General features: G+C 34.2%; 1 protein-coding gene across 2 annotated transcripts in view; it reads right to left on the bottom strand.

Moving 5' to 3' along the window:
- Nucleotides 1-23,788, bottom strand: part of hiw (MYC binding protein highwire) — a 415,280-nt gene that overhangs the window by 312,239 nt on the left and 79,253 nt on the right. For both annotated transcript variants that reach the window (XM_072541008.1, XM_072541007.1), the window contains exons 12-15: nucleotides 23,276-23,540; nucleotides 12,046-12,830; nucleotides 7,183-7,905; nucleotides 2,383-2,622 (exon numbers count right to left, since the gene is read on the bottom strand). In XM_072541008.1, coding sequence (XP_072397109.1) covers nucleotides 2,383-2,622; nucleotides 7,183-7,905; nucleotides 12,046-12,830; nucleotides 23,276-23,540 — 2,013 coding nt within the window. The remainder of the gene's footprint in view (nucleotides 1-2,382; nucleotides 2,623-7,182; nucleotides 7,906-12,045; nucleotides 12,831-23,275; nucleotides 23,541-23,788) is intronic.

Here is a 23,788-nt window from a genome sequence, read left to right on the forward strand (position 1 = left end):
GATACAGATGTAGATATTTACTGATATGATATACTGATGAAAAAATTCAATATTTTTTATACTGCTGATTCAAATGTTAATAACATACAGAGGCTTATTTCACAGAAAGGCACGGAAACATCACCATCGCAGTATAGTGAAGTCTATGAGGAAGAGGACTTATAGATATAGGTAAGAAATTAGAAAAACAAGTCGCTAATTTAACACATTGGCTGCCACAAGGATCACCGGAGATCCTAACTAATAGATTACCTACAATTGTGCGATTAGGATCATCGGTGTTGTGCTTATTAAACTTTCAGAATTATTATAATGGTAGGCACTGTGAGGACGCTTAAATAGTTTTACTGTGGCACACTAGGAACCCATAGCTTGCTTATGTTCTTTTGTTAGGCGCGATAATGTCGTAAATAGATTGTAACGACAGTTGAGAATAAGGCGTTATAGAAACGATTAGTGGCATTAATTACAACGTTTTTCTATAGAATTAGCATTTTTTTGGTGAATTTAAAATTATATGAAGTAAGCATATGTAGTTTATTTGTTTTAAAATCTTGTTGCTGAATTATTTATAAGGATAAACAAAATATTACAGTATTTATTTTACATAACCTCAAATGTTTTTGCTTACATTTAATTAATGAAAAATGGCGCTAGTAAAGTTACTTTTTTAATTGGACTTTGTCTTTCAGATCATGGATAATTTTAAGTACAAGTAAAACGCAGCGTATGCCAAATACCAATAAAAAGTTGACAGATGCGGAGTTGTTCCAATTGTTAGAGAAGGAGGATTCTGATGAATTTTTGTTATCTGGTTCAGAACACAACCCAAGTAACGACGAAGAATCAGATAAAGAAGATGAATGTAACAATCGGTAGAATCTAACGACCAACAAAATAATGACGATGAATTGTACGAAGTTGACTGTACTCATTTACGTCTGGATATAGAGTTACCTGGTAATGAATCATATGTCTATGATGACAGTTATCCTCAAAATAGAACTGAACTAACTCCTTTTCATGTATACAGGAAACTGATCGATGATGTGATACGCAGTAACGACAATCGCCTTATAAACAATGTGTTCTGGGAAAGGCCAGAGGGAAGAAGGTCTGTAGGGCGGCCTAGAAAAAGGTGGAAAGATGCAGTCAAAGAAGATCTAGAGAAAATGGGAGTGCGACAATGGGAATTACTGGCACAGGACCGACAAACATGGAAGGCAATAGTAAACGCGGCAAAGACTCACGAAGAGTTGTAGCGCCATTGATGATGATGATGATGACATGTTTCATTAAAAAGCATTAAGTTGTTCACGGTCACCGGTGATATTAGTGGCACGTGCATGTGTAATATGTTACTGCGTGCCATTAGGATCACCCGTGATCTTGCTATTTAAAAAAAATATAAGAATGTAAATTTACTTTGTATTATTAACCATTTGTATGAATAAATATTGTTTTGTTAGCATTTTTCACTTTAACACCTGGGGAACTTACCTAACACTCTTATGGTGGCAGCCAATGTGTTAAGATCTTATTCTCCAAAGCAGGCACAAAAGCAGAGATATCTACTTTACATCACGCGTTTTACACAGTAGATCACACAACATAGCTTACACTGAGGAAACGTGAAATACGGGAAAACCATCTATCTATGGAATAAAAATGCGTATATGGATGAAAAATCCTCTGCATTGACGACATCCCAATAATGTCAGCCAGGACTATGTGCCGAAATACTGGATGATATGAGGAAAGATATTTCCTAAAACTGTGAGCTTTCTACTTGCCATTTTCGCTGGATAACATAGTTCGAATACCCTCAAGTGTAACACGACAAATGCTAATATAGATACGGCCAAGAAACCATCCAACTTCTTACGGGGATTGTCAGATATTTATCAGAACTGATAGGAAAGCTACTTACTCAAGAACTACCCAACAAACTGGGTACATCGAGAAGATTGCCAATACAGAGATACACAAATAAAGAGACAATGGAAAATGGAAAGTACCCAGACATACCTAGTAATTCTATTATCGTGTCATTCAGAAGAACCTTCTAGAGAACATCATACACCTGGGGCTTATTGAAAATCTCTATAACATTATGCAAAAAGCGGTATTGTTTGCGATGTCCAGACGCGTTCGAAAATGTTTGGGAGATACACTAGTATACCAGATCAAATAGGGTTCTGTAATAGAGAAAGATTACACCAAAAGCTTATTCCTTTTGATACCGTAAGCATGAAACGACACAAACTTCATCGCAAATATAATATTTGCTTTGCCGTCCAAAGGTATTTTTAAGGTTTTCATTAATTCATTGCTTTTCTCTGTTATACTATTTTCATAAAACTAACACAATAATGTACTCACCTGACTCTTGTAGCTCATTTGTTCAACCAAGATGGGATAATGATGTGAATCCGAATTACTCATCATTGGTAATCCGGTGTTGTCAGAAGGACTTAAGCCTCTATGCAAGCTACTTTCCGAACAAATACTTTGTCCAATTAGTGGAAACGTACTTCTTAATCTGACAGTAGGGGCACAAAGAGCACACAGTATTGCACTTAGTAATCTCTGACTGTTGTTATAAATGTGTTGTCCATTGTCCTAAAAATCAGAGAAATTATTATTTTTTAAATATAAAACTGCTATATACATGGTGCGACATTAGTGCAAGAAAGTCCAATTACTCAGTTGTCGTAAAAGACACAAAAAAATATTTAGGTGAAAGTTGGATCATAGGTCATCAGTTGGACCATACTTTGAAAATATTTTCAAATATACAAGGTCACCCATATTGAAGGGTGGTACAAAATTATCTTTTTTTTTAATAGAACATCCTGTAGGTTTTTACATTTTTGGACTTTTATCGCCAGTCTCGTTTTTGCAATATATATTTTTACAATGTTATATTTGGTTGTTTAGAAGACAATTACGTTTTTTTAGTTTGAGTGTGTGATCTGGATTATCCAATATACATAAAAATATTGTACATAATTTCATATTTCATCAGTTGACTTCCTATAGTAGTGTCAGTTGGACCTTTGGCCAATGCCATGTAGATTGGTAACAGGGATAGCCAAGGTCAAATCATGTTCGGATTAGGCGCCCATTCGTTTGGTGGCGCTGCTAGTCTCGTTCCTGCGCGGAGGGAGTGTGCTGTGATCAAGTCAAAGTTGAGTTTAGACAAATACGGCGCCATATTTGTATTTGTTTTATTTCTTATAATTTATTTTATAATTTAAATTTTTTTATATAAATAGTGCAAAATCGTACAATTTTCGACGATTTTTTATTATGGAATCGAACACATTACATGGAATAACAATGTAGAGACGAAGAACAGGAACAAAAAAAGATGTGTTCCAGATTGCATGGATACTACTGGCAAAAGTCCAGGACATTATATGGATATGTTTGATAAATGGGTGAATGCTGTTAAGAGCCCTAATTAGAGAATGCTGCAAAAGAAACTATTTATAACAAATTTCGTGTATGCGCTAGTCATTTTAAAGAGGAAGATATAGTCAATGTTGGAAATAGCGGTATTACGAGACCAGCCGTTCCGAGTTTGTTTTTACCAGGACCAGGTAAGAACCATAAGAACTATTATACCACTGACCTATATTTTTATTCACATTATATCTGACCTTTTACAAATTAGTTTATAAATTTAACCTAAAATTATATATTATAAAACCAGTCTTACTTAGCTTAGTATTTGAATTATTTGTAGGTAGTGGTTCAACAACTATCTTAAAAAGCATCACCTTAGAGAGGGTTCGGCATAAATTTCTACAGGTGTGCGCCTTTCAAAGTTGGATTAGATTAGCAGACCATGACTACACTATCATGGAGAGGTATATGAGCTTGCCTGCTTTAAGTGTGAGGAGGGATCTGTCCCTCTCTTGTGAGTGAGATTGGTCTTAGAGTACCATATTACCATGGTTTGCCTCATCTATGTACTTTTAATGTTCCATTTTGTAGAACAACCTATGGTGCTAATAGCCCACTGAATAGATACTTATCTTTGTTAAACAACCTAAATGTAAATATTTAATATGTCCCTCAATAAATATATAAATATTAGTAGAAGAGTTACTGGTACCATAGAGTTTGGAAACTTAACTGTGTAAAATACTTCATGTTTTTATTGTAACTAGGTAATACTTTACATATCTTTTTATTTTTGTTATGTTATTTTTCCACCTTTATTGTGCTGGATTTTAGAATCATAGAACTAACTGTTGGGTTTATAGGTTTTAAAATGTAATTACTATATATATATATATATATATATATATATATATATATATATATATATATATATATATATATATATATATATATATATATATATATATAAGTAAACGTTAAATAGTGGGTTTGCAGCAATAAAAATGAAATGTGTACTCTTTTATTGCTGCAAACCCACTATTTAACGTTTACTTCCTTACGTTGTCAGCAAATACTTCTGGTTCATTATATATATATATATATATATATATATATATATATATATATATATATATATATATATATATATATATATATATATATATATATATATATATATATATATATATATATATATATATATATATATATATATATATATATGTGTGTGTGTGTGTGTGTGTGTGTGTGTACATGCATGTGTTTGTGTACATAATATATTTTTATTTCACATTATTTAATTTTATTATCGTAAAATACTGTGTACTTAACCACTATTTTGTATATTGTAAATTGTAACATTTAATCGGCTTGTCCAGTATATTAGCCTGCATCCACACAGACAGTGGTAAGGCGTTCAGAGTTATGAATAAATAAATTTGAATGTGTCGACAGGGATCTTTCCTATTCTGTTGATGATAGGGATGGGATGACTGATCTTAAGGTGAGATACTGGTGAAAAAATCTGTTGATTGTAATTGTGTTTGTCATTTCAGGCATAAAAACATTATTATCCTCTGTTGTTTGGAGTTTATACTGAGCAAATAAAGTTACTATATCAGGTTTTAGCAAAGCTTACATTCTGGGTGAAAACTTTAAGCATGCCTTAGAAATAAATTATTTACCTTATCCATTGTTCTTTTTTTTTTGTTCGTTTTTTCTATTTGCTATCATTCGGTTATTCCTCATTCTTGGGTTTTCTTTTTGCAAGAAGCAATATTTTGCTAATCTAATCAAAATCATAATTTTGTTGATAACCAGAATATTTTTCTGGAACTTATATTATGATTGTAAGGTAAATTTTCTGTCTCATCTGGTATTTATTTAGTAGTGGAATTCTCTAGTGTGTAAAGCAGTTTTCCATTAAGTGAATTCTAAATTTTTGGTTTTCTATGCTAGATTCACCAATTTCCATATAACTCATTGTATTTTTCGACTTAACCATTTCCTTCATGATTATATGGTGTTGTTCTACTTGAATATATTCCTTTAGAGTGTAGATAATTAATAAATTCTTGTGAAGTAAAGCTAGTTCTCCTTGTTAGATTTGATATATACCGTCATTCTATATAAACCAAATAGTGATTTAATCTGTAATTGGTTAGAATTGCTTTTCTACCAGATAATGTCTGCATTTTTTTTAATACTTCAACTCATTTGCTTTTTTTTCAATTGCATAATGTTTTCATTCAGAATCTGTGAGGGTATGTGTGAAAAAAGCAATTGGTTTTCCAGATTGATTGCTTCGCTTATGTAATCGTAGATTAATTTTTTAAAGGCATGTACTTATCTTTATCTTCTAGGGATTTATCTTTAGATTCATTGCTTTCTAAAAAATTCTTGAATGTTATATACTTACCAATGTTTGAATTCTTTGGTGGAAGTTTTTGTCAGTTTGGATCAGCCTCTAGTTTATCTGGTCTAAAGTACTTCCCCATTGTAAATTTATGCGAATAAAATTGTAGTAAAATGTCTTTTGCAGAATTAGACTTTTATTCACATAAAACTTGATAAGAATGACAAAACAATTATTTAAATACTGACCAGTTCTTGTCACAACCTTAAGAAAAGTAAATTATACTACACGTGGCTTGTATTATTAATATTTCTTGTAACACATATAACATTTCTTGTAACATTTTTATAAATAAAGATTTTATTCTATATTTTATTCTTTAATTTTTTTAACCACTTTGGCATTTTAATGTAATGGAAAATAAATATAGTCCCAACATAACAAGAAAACCCAAAAAGTATACGAAAAATATTTATTATCGTATAGGATAAGGATTTTTCTTGTTATTTTAGGATTATATCGATTTTCCTTTACTTTAAAATGAGTTCACAATCCTAGGTAATATTACTAAACTTTTGAATTTAGCGCCATGTATATATAGTTACGCGCCCGATCACTAGGTGATGCGCCAATCATTGTTTTATTCCTTAACACGGAAGTTTCAATGCTAGGTGGTAGTGTGCTATGGCCAATGCTTAGTTTCATAGAATTTTGAAATGTGCAAATCACATATCCATGATTTTAACTGCCCATCCAAGCTGTCATATGTCACATGTCACTTCAACATTTCGGTTGACCGAGAGCCATTTTGTCTCCGGTTTCCATACATAATGTAGCTTCGCCTATTTTTAAAAAATTTTAAAGTTTTTGTCCTTGTGTAGTGTAGTGTGATGTTTAATTTTATGTTTATAACATTTTATTCTTGTTGGATAGGCCGCAATTGACAAAGTAAGTCTAAAACGTTATTCACATAAAAACTTTTATCAACCATCAACTTCGAGTTTTTATCGACGTTAATTAATTTCTTCAATTAAAAACAAACGTTTCTTGGCTTATTTCGGATGCCCCTGAAGATGCTCTAGGGAGCGAAAGTACTTGGGCAAGATTAAATTAATAAAACTGTGGTCGATATCTGCCTTTTATTTGATCAAAGTTTAAAACAAGATAAAACTTTAATGAAACGCTAAAATTTTATTAAAAAATTCTATTTCATATAATCCAAAGTGGAGATTGTTGGTTTTGCTTCTAGACCCGTCACTTATAAACTGCTCGGATATGTGATTTATGATTTTAATTACTGTATAGTTAGATAAAAATGTTATTTGTATAATGAAAAGTTTACATATAACACATTTTTCATGTATACAAACAAGTATTTTCTTAATTTTGTAAGCACTATAAATAGATTAACATACCTTATTGCATTCACTAAGCAGGTCACACAGACAAGTCCATTTTAGATGAGCTGTTGGATAAAAAGCGTGAAAACATGACACGAATGTATTATGACATTCATCCAGAACGTTATTCATCAAACTGATGCTCAAAGTGTTGCTCCTGCTGGATTTCTTGTTCTGCATAACTATCGGTATGTTATCCGATAAGATTTGCTTTAGTAGCGTTCTAACTTCCCCTATACACTCCGCTAGCTGAACGTTTTCCAACGACATTTTCTTGTTAATATGTCGAGGGTATATTTCATTGGTGTAAGTACATATTAAGCGTAAACTAGCTCTGCTTATGTAAACCAATCTTTCTAGTTCTAAACTGGTATAAGACACTTTATGATTATGTCCTTCCACGATACCCCATTTAAATGTATTCCATGACCACTGCAGTAGAGAAAGTAAACTCTGGAAGCATTCTCTTGTAACAGTTCTTGAAAAATCTTTAGATAATATGTGAATTGGTTCGCTTATATCACTTTGTCTTGGCGAAGATTGATTTTCAGGCGTTACTATTTTATAAAGAAGTTGTGGGATCTGTCCAGCGTTCACGTCTGTGCCGTTGTTCGACTTCTTGGATGATTTGAAATAGAAGAGAATTTGATCTTCTGTTGTAACCATAGTTTGGCCAGAGGATCCACAATCGCTGCTAGGGCCACTGATGCGACACCAAGCGACGTACCAGCGATGTGCCTGAAAATAACAATAAGAGTAAATATCAAACTGATTAGGCTGGTGCAGCAGAGATATCAACGCTCGAATTATTTCTCTTTATGACTATATTATTAGAAAAGATTTGTGTATCTTAAATAGAAGCACAAAACCAACCTTTATTAATGTTCGTAGTCAAAAAATCATAGATATCACTCTAGCATTAGCTGAAATATCGGATAAAATTCAAAACTGGTAGGTATCGGAGGACTTCTCTATGCCTGACCACAGCTGGCTATTAGTCTGAAAAAAGCCTTAATAAATCTCGAGAAGCTAGGAGGACGGATGTAGAACTCTACAACCGACTCTTAGAAGATGCTCTGCGGAATGAAAACGCTTTAACTCCGGAGACTAATACAGAATTGGAAAGGTATTCTTATAAAAAATCCTGTCCGATAAGAATGGTCCACGAAAGTCGCAAAATCAACTCTTGGTGGTGAACTAGAACCTCTTAGAAAGACAGAAAGAATAGCTTTCAATAGAGCAAAATACATCTAACACAAACATGATTGGAACTGTGAGGAACTCCAAGATTTCCCGCAGGCTTTCAGGCTACAAAAAGTGCTCCCAGAAGACCCACATCATCATATCGGCATATTAACGAAGGAAGATGGAAGAAAAACTTCCAACCTTTGCGAAAGTTCTGAGATCCTAATGAACACACACTTCTTTAGTTCTAACGCCTCAACATCACCAAACTGGATAGAATAAGCAATCATACACTCACTGAATGCATCTCGCCAGAGCAATGATTAGTGAAGAAAAGGTAAGATGGGCCTCTCGTGCCTTTCAAGTCACCAGGGTTTGACGGCATATTTCCACCTTGTGAGAATGTTCAGAGCCTCCTTGGCTCTGAAATGTATTCCTAGGAAATAAAGAGACGTGGGGAGACGTTATCCACTTATTGTACGCAAGAGAGATACCTCTAGGAATAATCAAAATGATCGAAAATATTTACCAAATAACACAATCAAAGTAAAAGTAGAAGAAGAACTAACCGACCCTATTGAAGCTGGCAATGGGATAAGATAGGGAGATTCCCTGAGTCCTCTACTGTTTGACCTGATTATGGATGAAATAATAAAAAAAATAAGAACTAAAAAAGGATACCAAATGGGAGAAAAATCACTTAAAATAATCTGAGATGCGACGATTACTACTCTTTTAAAGTGAAGACGGCTTACATCGTATGCTGCACTAATTTAATGTAACCGCCAGAAAATTTAATACGTTAATTTCTTCAAAAAATACAAAATACAAGGTTACAACAGCACATTTACTAAGATGTAAATTGGAGCTGGGAGGTCAGATAATAGAACAAGTGATGGAGTTTAAATATCTAGGCATCACATTTTCTAGCTTCGGAAAGCTCGAAACTAAAGTGGAAGATCAAGTGAATAGAGCAAACAGAGCCACAGGCTGCCTGAATGAAACAATATGGAAAAATAAAAATATCGGGAGAGAAATGAAAGGCAGAATTTAGAAAACAGTCATCAGACCAATAATGACATACGCGACATAAACAAAACCTGACACAGAGAGGACAAAAAGGATGTTAGAAATAGCAGAGATAAAAACACTTAGAAAAATTGATGGTAAGACACTATGGGACAGAGCTAGAAGTATAGATATACGATCAAGAATTGGGTAAGAAATAGAAGAGTAGAATGGAACGGTCATATAAGCCGAATGACAACAAATAGAGTAGTAAAGACTGCAAGAGACGGTTCCCCAATAGAAAGACGATCAAAAGGCTCCAACTTACTGGAGGGACATTCAAAAACAGACAGAGTCATGTCTACATAAAAAGAAGAAGAAGAAGAAGTAGAGAGAGGCACACGTGGTCTACCAAATTCTGGTAGGATGAACTACACCCTACCTAAGGCTTTCCGATTGATTAGCCTAACATCGTTTAGGTTCACAGTCAACCTGGTTCATAGACCAAGGGAAGAAGTTATGGTTCACAACCCATTTGATCCAAATCAACATTTATATATTCCGAGAATATCAACCGATTCTTCACTGTATCAAGTAGTGGGAAAATGGAAATATCGCTGGATAATAAAGAATTCACCCTAAGTATATTCATAGACATTGAGGCAGCGTTTGATAAAACCCAACAGGTTAATGTCACGAATGGGCCTCTGGCCGCGAGCAAATGGATATTCAGTACGCTCTCCAATAGAGCAATAAGCATAAATGTAGAACACGTTGCGGTAAGAGGCATAGTTACGAGTGGATGTACACAGGGAGGGGTGCTATCACCACTCCTCTTAGCAGAATCTAGTTCTAGACACTCTGGTTGACTAATTCAGCAACAACGGGTTCTGCACAATAGCCTATGCAGACGATATTGCTGCCCTGCAAAGCGGTAAGTTTAAGAACACACTATGTGATAGATTACGAGTTGCTCTCAGGCTAATAGAAGCATAGCGTGAAGAACAATCACTAACTCAATCGTCGGATGGTAATAACATCATCCTGAGGTGGGTTAAAGGACACAATGGGAATAAAGGCAACCTCGTTGCTGACCAACTAGCTAGGAAGGTGGCAGGTCTAAGACTCTTAGGACCTGGTGTTATTTTTAGCTATGGTTTATTAGAACAGTGATCGACGCATAACTCATAGTCAGTCGAACGCCGCACACGTTCGTCAAAATCAAAGGAATGGTTCTCTATGATAACGGTTTGTTAGGTTCTGCTAAGTTACGCGATCTGCAGAGCGATAGCATTGTACGTCGACGGTGTGCGCTGGAATCAATTGCGATTTGATTTGGACACAAACGTTCAGCTCAGCTCACAGCGTACACATCTATACCGCAATTATAATTGTATTTTTATACAGTTATTATTATTGTAGTAATTAAGTGATGTCTACTAAATTTTCCCCCGAGAAAGATGAAGGACTAATGGATCTAGTAAGGAAGCATCCTCCAATATATCAGTTCCAAATAAATTCCTGGAAATTCTAAAATATTCTCGAAATTTTTCCGCGTTTTGAAACAACCTTCTTTTGACTGTTAATTTAAAAACACCTTCTATATTACGACATGAAAAAATTTCGTTGACATTTTTATTTCTTTTATTTAGATTTGACATTATCAATTCTTCTTCATCCTCTTCTTGGATTAATAAAATTATTGCGTAAAGTTTGCGAGAATTCATTTTTCTAAACGTACAACCTTTAAGAGAATAAGCGTAAAACTAATTTCTTAACTTGTTTTGAGCGCGACAGAATATATGTATGTGAACTAATCTAACAAACTGACTCACCCAAAACTGCCGTGAGTCGAGTACAACAGATTCTGCTGTACGTGTATGCTGTGCGCTGTGCACTGTTCTCACAAACCGTAGCTTTATGTTAGTCAACTATAACAATCGAGGAAATTGCCAAATGTCACTCCCACACGTAAACTGTGAAAAGATACAAAGAAGGGCAAGGATGTAGACTTGCCAGGGTAACACTAAGAAACCTTCAGCATCAAAGAAGGACTTAGAAATGACAAGGAAAAACCTACGCTTGACAGTTGGTTTTTTAATTGGTCATTATCAACTAAGCAAACACCTCCACACACCGGGGCTAGTAGACACATCTCTATGCAGGAAGTGTGAGCGGGAAGACGAAACTGTGGAGATTGTCCTATGTGAATGTCCTGAGTTATCGTCAATACGAGAGTATGCGTTCTGCGAGCCCTGTCCCACACTTGCTCACATAAGGGAGATACGCTTAGTGACTTGTCCATCTTCCTGGAAATGAAAATTGCAAGATGGACAATAAGCTAAGAACGACAGCTATCTGGAAGTATACACAATGGGTTTATTGTAGCCTAAGTGATGCGAGATTTGACTAGCCCTCCGTACTCTACAGACATACTCTAAAAACAGATTAAATCGATCAATTTAGCAATTTAAGTGGTTAGTTACTCCCACACAAGATATTCCAAATGTAAGCTAACTTGTTTACAATATGATGTTTTCCTTAAAATATCAAATTAAACAAAATCAGATAATCTAAAAAACGTTTAAGCCCTTTTTGTTAATTTTGTAATATACATTAGAGAGTTTTTGGTCAGTAATACAACAAAATTCACGAACAAGATTATTCAAAATCAGACATACATACCTGTAGTGATACTGGTTCATCAAATAAGATAGGAAACTTCTGTCTTGGTCCACATTCGTAGGGAATTTCTTCAGTTTCAGCCAACAACTCGCCATCGATTTCCTGTTCTCCTCCTTCTGGTCCAATATCTAACAGTTTCAATTTAGCAGTATACTCTCCTCTGCCACCAAACAAACCGAATCCCCCAAGTAATATGTCTGTGTCAGCCGTAAATCGGATAGCCTCAATGCTATGTCCGGAATATCCCCAACCGCCACCGTGGCTTTCAAATCTGTTAACCGCTTGAAAGTCTTCTTTGGAATATTGTTTGCCTGTCATCTGGCATCTTTCGTCGACAGTTTCGTTTATAGCTGTTATCTGCAGATCATGAGACATCGTTAAAATATCCAAGCAACATAGCAGATTGATAGCTGCTTGAAATCGTGTAACATAACAGTTTGTGGTGACAGGTAAAGCTAGTTCTGGCGAAAGAATCGAAGACAATTGCACGTTTCGGTCAATATTTTTGGCATCTTTAATATTTCTAATTTCACTCAAATATTTTCCTTCAGGTTTGTTAACGTTCTTTAAAGTTTGTAGTTCTGCAGCTATGACATTGTATGCTGTAAATTCATTATTCATAACACTGTAAGACCACAAAACGTTGTAGATAGGATCCATGCAAACAATTTTGTTACTGAAGTCGACTTGGTCGGCTGATTTAAACGAGTTGCAATTTCCATCTCTTTTATTAATGACTAGACATTTAAAATTCTTCGCAGTTTCTTCTTCATTGGGAAGTAAAACTAAAAATGGAATTATCAATTAAATTAAATCAATTAATATAAAAGCAGAAATAGTAGAAAATAATAGCACTAAAATACATGAAAAACAATAAGGAATCAAGATCTGAATGTATAGCGGCAAAACTATTAAAAGAACATCCAAGTTGACGTCCTAGCAGAGAAAAAGTATTTATGAGATACATAAACAGAAAAGAAATCCCGAGGAATTGCAAGAAACATCGATTACGCCCATCTAAAAAAAGGCTACAAAGACTATTGTGGAAACTACAGATCCACCTCAGTAACCAGTACCTTTAGTCGATTATACGGAAAAATCTTAACAATTTAGTCGAAGAGGAGTATGAACCGTATGAAATAGAACAACAAGCAGCATTCCGAGCTGGAAGGTCATGTCTCGATCATATTTTTACTATAATTCAACTGACTGAAAAAAATGTATCAACATGTTATTTGTCGACCTATCAAAAACATACAATACAGTACCAAAAAGAAAACTATTGCAACTCCTGGAAAATTATCCAATAAATAACTTATTGCAGTAAAGCAACTGTACAAACAAGCCATATTAAAAATAAAATTAAGAAATACCCTATTAGAAAATTCCTTGTAACTAAAGGATTGCGGCAGGGATGTTGTCTTTCTCCGATTTTATATTCTGAAAAGGTGGAGAAGACCAAGCCCTGGAATCAGTGTACAATTGAATGAGGAGAATATTATGTATAATCATTTAGCTGATGATCAAGTGGTTATAGCCCCCCACAAAGATGACCTAGAAGTTAAGGCAAAAAGGTTATATGTATAAATAATATCAAGAATGGAGTCTTTAAGTGAATTGATCAAAAACACAATACTTGTGAATTGGAAACACAACAGGAAACTTGATCATACATGAAAACACTGTAATTACGGCTTGTAGGGAGTAAAGACATTTAGACACAACAATCTAGTATCCGGACTGAAATGGAAGTAGAAGAAAGGATATTAAGAAAGTGAAAAAGGTTATAGGATGTCTAAATTCAATACTGTGGTCCAAAGATATATCTTGAGAAAGAAAACACCTCTTTAATTAATCTTTAAAAGTATCGTACTGTGTAGATGCGAAGCATGGCAGCTAAACAAATCTCTAGAACGTTGCATGTTGCGCTTAACAATAGACTTCTGGTGGGAGGCGACCGAATTCATCGCCTATAAAAATGATAAAATCACTGACTAGCCGTGAAGCCGTGTTGCTCCCAGAGTATAGAGGGATATGTACTCTGGTTGCTCCTGTGTAAGCGTAAGACAGAGTAAGACAGTGTTTATTTTAAATAGGTATTATGTCAAAATTTATAATTTATAAAATTTATAATTTATAATAATAAATAATTTATTATTGTACATCTGAAGAGGTCAGGCGACGCCTACCTTGCCCACCCCGACGAGCCGCCCCTGGCTTGTCAAAAGATGAACCAGTTAAAAGAACGAAAAGAGAAAGACGAAAACAGACACGTTTAGAAGAAGTTCAAAAGGGCAATTGCGGAGAGGAATCTTCAGGTAGGAGTTTGGAACGAGAGGCTAGAATGGAAACTAGGAACCAGAAGGCGTGAGACGCTATATACAAACCGGAAAAAATCAATTAAACATATGTTAATATGTGTTTTTAAAATTAAACAATTAGAATACATTATTATATCAATATTGCCAATACTTTTAACTTTCTTGTGTTTTTGTTTTCAAATACACTTGTCCTATGTAACGCTGACAATGCAACAGTCATAAAACATCAAAATAGTTTTATATATTCTTCGAAAATAAAGTAGCTTATTTATTTCATTAAATAATCATCCCGGCACCGACAAAATTTTCATTTTCTAATTTAACTGAGCTGCCACCGTGTTTCGGAGGGCACGTAAAGCCGTCGGTCTCGGCTACGAAAGTAGTCGTTAAGTCATGTTAGGGGCGCTTGCGAGTCCTGACAACAATAACACTAGACCTTAGCCAGAAGGTTACACGAACACGAACTTTTTGAAGTTATACTTCTATACGCGCGCTCCACGTTGGAAATTTGTATGGGAGTGCATCTGTGAAATCATTACATATGTAAGATAATGAGTAAGAGAGAGACAGAAGATATATTTTCTCTCTCTTCCTCTCTCCAATATAAAAATGTTCCTTTTGTATATATAATTTAATATTATATATATTATATAAAGATATATATACATATAATATTATATATATAATAAAATATTTATTAATATTAATATTTATGTGATATGTTTTGTATTATTTATTAAATGTTCATAATTATATTAGTCTTTTGTATTTCAAAATAATAATCTCAATAAATCACTGTATGATCCAGAACTGTCAATTTTGAAATACGTTTGTGTCATGTCCTCGGTAGTATAGTAGTCAGTATTAATGCCTGTCACGCGAGAGACCGGGGTTCGATTCCCAGTCGGGAAGGACTTTTTTATTAATATTATTACATTATTGTCATTTTTAAATACTTATGGATATTGCATTTTAATTTGTATTGTATTATTATATGGAATTATGTTGCACTGCATTGTAGTGTATTTTTTTATGTATATTATTGTCATTTTTAAATACTTATGAATATTGCAGTTTAATTTGTATTGTATTATATTAATAACAAAATAAACAATGAACTTTACTGCAGAGTATGTGTAAAAAAAATTTGCATTCAACTCCTTTCATACATATATGAAAATAAAAATATACATTTTCATCAAAATATTGATTCAAACCTTCATTGTTAGTAAGTTGTTATTAATTCTGTTTCTCTTTCTGCTATGTCTTACCTATAGAATTACACATGTAATGATTGTGCAGATTGACTCTCAAATAAATTTGTAACGGCGTATGCGTGTATAGAAGTGTAACTTCCACCGCCAGTCCCATTGGACTGCAACACCCGTTTATTTTATTAAATGATCAAATATTTCAAACAATTTTCTTACGCATCGCATATAAATTATTACTCATGACTCGATGGTCTTTCGTGCTTAACACACTCTGCAGTTCTCCGAGGTATGCTTCCAATAAGGTAATTAATGTCTGAAGCAAGTTGGAACTCATGTCTTAGTTGTCGCAAATCCATTATTCTAATCTATTTTTCTGCCTATGAATAATTTTACATTGATGTAGTTTTCGATGAAATAATAAAAGTTTTAAGTCCTACAGTAGCGAGTATTCCCTTCTCTTGCAGTGATAACAACTCGAAAATGACGATGCACGCTTTGGATCAGATTTTGAAACACATTTTGTGAAAGATTGTCTCATTCTTGCACCAGTATGTCACAAAGCTCTGTAGAATTTTTGTTGGACTAGGGAGATCCTTTCGGGCAGGTTCCGGCCCCAATTGCATCTTTAACCCTTTTTCAATTAACTAGTGTCGATGCACACTAGTTCAGGGAACTACTCCATCTTTTGAGCGGTCTCCTCCATTCTGCTTATGTGATTATTCCATTTTTTTTCTATTTTGTGTCCATTCAATTATACACTGTACGTTACATTTTCTTCTAATGTCTTCACTTCTCTTTCGATCTCTCAGCGTATTTCCTGTAATTCTTTTGAGTACTCTCATCTCTGCCGTTTCCAGTAGCCTTTGCGTTGTGACTGTGTCGGGTTTACTGTGACTACTATTGTCTTAGTTTTCTAAGATGAGATTGTCATATTAAATTCTTTTGCTCTTATGTTAAATCTGTAGACCAGTCTTTGCAGACTATCTTCATCTTGGGCTATCAATATTGCGTCGTCTGCGTAACAGAGTATTCTCATTTCTTTGTTTTCCATTCTGTATCCTTTTCCTTTGTTAACACTTTTGATGATTTCATAAATGATCAAGTTAAAGAACATGGGGATTAATGAATCCCTTTGTCTTATTCGGCTGCCTATTTGTATAGGTTCTGTAAGTTGTCCATCTATTTTGACTTCCATTTTGTTGTTTCGGTAGATGTAATCGATAGTTTTTATAATATTTAGGGGATGTTCTCTATTATACAAAAGATGGATTACATTTTTGTGTCTTACTCTGTCAAACGCTTTATTTAGGTCAATCAGACACAGAAATGCTGGTCTATTACACTCTAGTGATTTCTCAGTAATTTGCTTTATCTTTCACTACGAAACTCCTGTTGTTCATCTGCTAAACTTATCCTCTGATTTATTAGCACTTGTAAAATTTTAATTGTAAGTTTTAGCGTAGTATTTAACAGGTTTATACCTCTGGAGTTTTTTTTATCTCCTTTTTTGAATAGTAGAATTAGTTCGCTCGTTCTCCATTCTTCCGGTATTTTATTGTCTTTTATAATTTTATTAATTAATGTTGTTAATTGTTCTGTCATTGCTGCTCCACAATATTTCAGTATTTGGTTTAGTATTCCGTCTTTACCTGCTGCTTTTCTGTTCTTCAGATTTGTAAGTATTTTCCGAACTTCCTGTTCATTTATATTAAGTTCTTCATTTGTGGTAATGTCTGGTGTTTCCAGTTCTAGCGTAGTTTGTTCTTCCTCTGCATAGACCTTGTTTAGGTAGTCAATCCACGTATCCTTTTCCATGCGTTTTGGTTCTATTAGTTCCTTTACCTCCGTCCTTTGACCTCTTATGAAACGCCATATTTCCTTTTGCAGACCGTAAAAATCCATTTTTCCATTTTTCTCGAAAAGCGTTCCCAGTGATCATTTTTTTAAATTAAACAAGTGGAAGTGGTCTTGAGCAACAGTGTAGAAAAGAATAGAATGAGAAAGACTCTAGAATTTGTAGGGAGAAGAGAAGAGATCACATGGGGCATTCTGGTTAGGGAGATGAAAGCGTGCAAAATAAAGGAAGCGGAAGAATCCCTTACGTACTGTGGTATGTCATACACAGACGTCATTAAGAAAATGAATGACAACGTGAACGTGACAAAAAATTGGACTGAAAGTAGATTAGTTAAAAAAACCAACAGGGGAGATATACTGGTAAAATCAACAGGAAAAGGAGCGGCTGCGAAACTCAAGCAGTAACTAAATGACAAAGTTGGCGGCATAAGCATGACCGTGAGGAGAAAAGAAAACCTCTTCACGGTCCCAACATTGACCCATCTGTAAATGAAAATATCCTAAAGAGAGCCATCCAAAAATGGACAGGCATCCCCGAAGACGACGTAGAGGTTAGAGCCCTTGGAGAAAATAAATGGGGCCAACAGGTGGCAACAATCGCGGTGAGATTAGACAGAGCCGAACCCTTTGACTTAATCATTAGTTTTGTGACAGAAACCATAAAACACAAGGAAGAGAAAGAGAGTAGACGGCAACAAAGGTGAACTGTTTATTTTAATGTGTCCTATCTGTCGGCGTCAGTGGAGTGAGCCACCATTCAGCTTCAACACCTGGGACACCTTCTCAGAGGTCTTTTGAAGATTCTCACCTCCAAAAAAAAACATTTTTTCTTACAAGTAAACGTATTTCGTTTCTAATTGTCTTGTAATGATGGTATGGTTTAAGGGTTACTTGCTGATTAAAAAAATTAAACATGCGGCTAAAAATTCTGCACCGTTTTGCCGGAAACTCGAAAAAACTGTAGATTTTTTAATTCGATTTTTTCTCTTTTTCGGCAAACTGGGGTTAAGGGATCAGAAAAAAACACATGTTTGGAATACGCTGGACCAAGTGCATGTACCAAAACATTAAACAAAATTTTTTTTTTGGAAAAGTTGTAAAAAAATTTCCAAGGGGGTACTCTTGGATTTTTATCAAATTTGTTTAATTGGCTATATTGGCGTCAACTTTGGTCCGAATGTCAAGCGAATAGACATTTCCTACATAAAATTGGCATCTCGTTCTTCTGCCATAATCGGAATTTTCCTACATCTAACAGTTCGTGAGAAAAATTTCTCCTTGGATGCCTGTATTCGTTAAAAATTTCGAGAAAATTAAAAGTGTATATTTTGTTTAAAATTTTTTCGTTAATCGGTTATGTTGTCGTCAATTTTGGTCCGAGAGTCAAGCGAATGGACATTTCCTACATAAAATTGGCCGCTCGTTCTTCTGCCATAGTCAGAAGTTTCCTAAGTCTAACGGTTCGTGGGAAAAATTTCCACTGGGATATATGTATTCGCTGAAAATTTCGAGAAAATAAAAGTGTATATTGTGTTTGAAAGTTGAATTATTTGGATTAACGGTGACTTGCTGTTTAAAAAGAAATTAACATGTGGCTAGAAATTATGCACCGTTTTGCCGGAAAATCGAAAACACTGTAGACCATTGGATTTTTATCAAATTTCGTTAATCGGTTATGTTGTCGTCAATTTTGGTCCGAGAGTCAAGCGAACGAACATTTCCTACATAAAATTGGCCGCTCGCTCTTCTGCCATACTCAGAATTTTCCTACATCTAACGGTTCGTGAGAAAAATTTCCACTTGGATGTCTGTATTTGCTGAAAATTTCGTGAAAATTCAAAGTGAATATTTTGTTTGAAATTTGAATTATTTCGATTAAGGGTGACTTGCTTATTAAAAAAATTTAAACATGTGGCTAAAAATTATGCACCGTTTTGCCGGAAAATCGAAAAAACTGTAGATTTTTTAATTCCATTTTTCCTCTTTTCCGGCAAACTGGGGTTAAGGGATCAGGAAAAAACACATATTTGGAATAATCTGGACCAAGTGTATGTACCAAAACATTAACCCAATTTTTTTTTTGGAAAATTTGGAAAAAAATTTCCAAGAGGGTACCCTTGGATTTTTATCAAATTTGGTTAATCGGCTATATTGGCGTCAATTTTGGTCCGAGAGTCAAGCGAATGGATATTTCCTACATAAAATAGGCCACTTGTTCTTCTGCCATACTCAGAATTTTCCTACATCTAACTGTTCGTGAGAAAAATTTCCACTGGGATGTATGTATTAGCTGAAAATTTCGAGAAAATTAAAAGTGTATATTTTGTTTGAAATTTGAATTATTTAGATTAAGGGTGACTTGCTGTTTAAAAAGAAATTAATATGTGGCTAGAAATTATGCACCGTGTTGCCGGAAAATCGAAAAAATTGTAGACCATTGTATTTTTATCAAATTTCGTTAATCGGCTATGTAGGCGTCAATTTTGGTCCGAGAGTCAAGCGAATGGACATTTCCTACATAAAATTGGATGTTCGTTCTTCTGCCATACTCATAATTTTCCTAAGTCTAACGGTTCGTGGGAAAAATTTCCACTGGGATGTATGTATTCGCTGAAAATTTCAAGAAAATTAAAAGTGTATATTTTGTTTGAAAGTTGAATTATTTGGATTAAGGGTGACTTGCTGTTTAAAAAGAAATTAACATGCGGCTAGAAATTATGCACCGTTTTGACGGAAAATCGAAAAAACTGTAGACCATTGGATTTTTATCAAATTTCGTTAATCGGCTATGTTGGCGTCAATTTTGATCCGAGAGTCAAGCGAGTAAACATTTCCTACATAAAATTGGCCGCTCGTTCTTCTGACATACTTAGAATTTTCCTACATCTAACGGTTCGTGAGAAAAATTTCCACTTGGATGTCTGTATTTGCTGAAAATCTCGTGAAAATTCAAAGTGTATATTTTGTTTGAAATTTGAATTATTTAGATTAAGGGTGACTTGCTGTTTAAAAAGAAATTAATATGTGGCTAGAAATTATGCACCGTTTTGCCGGAAAATCGAAAAAACTGTAGACCATTGGATTTTTATCAAATTTCGTTAATCGGCTATGTTGGCGTCAATTTTGGTCCGAGAGTCAAGCGAATGGACATTTCCTACATAAAATTGGCCGCTCGTTCTTCTGCCATACTTAGAATTTTCCTACATCTAACGGTTCGTGAGAAAAATTTCCACTTGGATGTCTGTATTTGCTGAAAATTTCGTGAAAATTAAAAGTGGATATTTTGTTTGAAATTTGAATTATTTCGATTAAGGGCGACTTGCTGTTTAAAAAGAAATTAACATGTGGCTAAAAGTTCTGCACCGTTTTGCCGGAAAATCGAAAAAACTGTAGATTTTTTAATTCGATTTTTTCTCTTTTCCGGCAAACTGGGGTTAAGGGATCAGAAAAAAACACAGGTTTTGAATAAGCTGGACCAAGTTAATGTACCAAAACAATAAACAAAATTTTTTTTTGGAAAATTTGGAAAAAATTTTCCAAGGGGGTACCCTTGGATTTTTATCAAATTTGCCTATTGTGTTTTGGTTATCATGTATTTCAGGTAAGCTTTTTCTTTTTTTGCATTTTTTCTTCACTTCTGTACAAAACCATGGAGTTTTTCCTTTTTTTATTATATTATTTTTATTTATATTTCTTTCACCAAGAACTTCCCATCTTGGACGAGGCTAAGATATTAGACATAATTTTTGCCCAGCTTTCTTCTAATCCATCACTTTCTGTGATATATGTGTTTCTGCTCTTTTCGGTTATTCTTTGTTGTGTAGTCATCCTGTAAGCTTTCAACTTTTATCTTTGCGGTGTATTCTGGTGTTTTGTTATCTCATATATGTCACACTTTATGATCGCTTCCTATTTCTGCTGATGTTAGTGCTCTTACATCCAAGATTTGAGGCTGTAACTTTTTATTCGACAGAATATAGTCTATCATAGATCTTTGTTCTCTACTATTTACAATAGTATTTATAGTATTATCGTAAATAGTATTTGTATCATTCTTTGTGAGGAAAAAATGTAATATTAATACATATCTCGTTTATGCTGCAGAGGTCCGTCAGAAGGTCTCCGTTTTCATTTCTGATATTTTCATTATATCGCTGTTTTATTCTTGGGACTATATCATTGCCAACACGGCCGTTAAAATCACCCATGATGACTACATATTCATAATTGGGGTCTCGTTTATTACAGTCTGAAGGTGTTCGTAGAGGATTACCCTTTCAAAAAACTTAATTACGTTTTAAAAATCCTTAAAAAAAATAACACTTGAATTCCGAAAGGAGAACCGTATTATGAGTATTTGTTTATACAGTCTTAACTAATCGAAATAAATTGTTTCTTTGTATTTCTCATAAGTAATTATTAAATTTCAAACGTGAAAGTCTTCTAGAACCTCTGATAGGCAAGCGCAGTCAAATTTCCATTCTCAAAGAAGATATAAAAATATGCCTCCCCATGTCATATCTGATTCTCCACTAAGTAGAAGTCGCTCAGCAACACGACTCTAGCATTTCTCTTTCGTGGTTATTAATAGTCTTACATTTCTATCTAAACACGTAAGACAGAATTGCGATTCATCGGAAAAATTCAACCTGGCTGTCTGATGTTTACGGAAAAGCGGCAGTTCAGTAGCTCTAGTTTAAGAAGATAATTCAACAGCTATAATTTGCCTCCTAACTCCCCTCTCACTTACGTTTAGGTTTTTCACTTCTTGCATATGATTTCTAAGAGAAACTGCTGCGACTGTTCGGTTTTTTAAAGCACGGTTTCTGGTCAGACCAGTTTCTTATGTAGTTACATAATCGAGAAACGTACACTAACATGTGTAGCAGTTTTGAGCAGAGCGTGCTTTTTCTAAAGATGATATTTGCAGCAACATAAATATTTATAAAATCCACAAGGAAATTAAATTCCTGCAGCTGGCTGTATACCATGTATCACAAAAAGACGTTTAATTCTTTGTAAGTAGGTATATTAAAAAAACCCTTAGAAGGGCTACATTAAAATAACAAACGTTTTCGGAATAATAATTTCATCATCAGGTTAAAAGCAGGTTAACATGCCTGAGCCACCAAAATATTAGGGTAAAACCCTTTACAGAAGTTAAAGTTGCCAAAAAATGTGCATATTGTTGTTAAAAGTGAAGGATGTTTAAGATTTTATTAGATTTCACTTCAGGCAACATATAACCATGTCTCACGTAAGTCCAGCGTCCGGAGGGTAGACCTCTTCAAACGGACTTCAGCTGGCAACTTAATGTAGCCCTTCTTAGGGTTTTTTAAATATACCTACTTACAAAGAATTAAACCTCTTATAAATATTTATGTTCACTGCAATACATTAACAATGTCATTACTACACAAACAATTTAGAATCAACTTGAATCAAGTTGATGGGGTGACTTAACCTTTTTTCTCAATCGCTTATTTTAACAATAACAACAGTACAACTAAGATGAAGCCATTAATATCTATACTAGGAAAAACTAGAAGAAATCGAGTAATAAACAAAGATATTAGGCAAAAATATGATATCCAATGTAGTGAGATAGTGACGAGAATAAGGAAGAAATTCGAATTAACAACACGTAACGAGAATGACGTTAGTCAAATAGACACAGACCTGAACAATATTACCCAGTAAACATATAAAAAAGAAGACAAATAAGCACTTGACGTCAGTTCTTCACAATTTATAATAATCACAAAGTAAATTGACACAAAAAATAGCTGTGGAACTAGGTTTAGAAGATTAAAACACTATTATAATTGTAATACTTACCAATCGAACACTTATTTGCAGTTACTGTCGACTTTGATATACTAACGGAGTTTATGAGACTTTCATCCAATTTAAGGAATGTTTGATCTCCTGATGCTCCCACCCAAGTTGCTCTACGGCCGTGCCTTGGGCCAATATTTGGTATTAACCCAGGAAAGCTGTACCAAGGAGTCCGAGGATTTGAAAAGCGAGATGATGAGCTGTTTCCAGGTTGAGTCACATCTTGCGATAAAACGTTGTTAGGAGTTCTTCCCAGCTGTCCCTTCTATAATATAAACATAATTTATACAGTCTAAAATGTTATAATTAGCATAAAACTATTTAGTTTTATTTTTTAATGATTTTTTGGTAATAAATTACAGCGATATTATTGATTCAGGATAATTTTTTATGAATTACTATATTAACTTCAAATACAAAGAACAAGTCCTCTGTCAATAAAAATTAATGTTTATTAGACCATCGACTGCTATTTAATAAACTACCAAATCTAAGGACCACGCAGAAATAATT

This window comes from Diabrotica undecimpunctata, chromosome 8, assembly GCF_040954645.1.
Source record: "Diabrotica undecimpunctata isolate CICGRU chromosome 8, icDiaUnde3, whole genome shotgun sequence".
Classification (NCBI taxonomy): domain Eukaryota; kingdom Metazoa; phylum Arthropoda; class Insecta; order Coleoptera; family Chrysomelidae; genus Diabrotica; species Diabrotica undecimpunctata.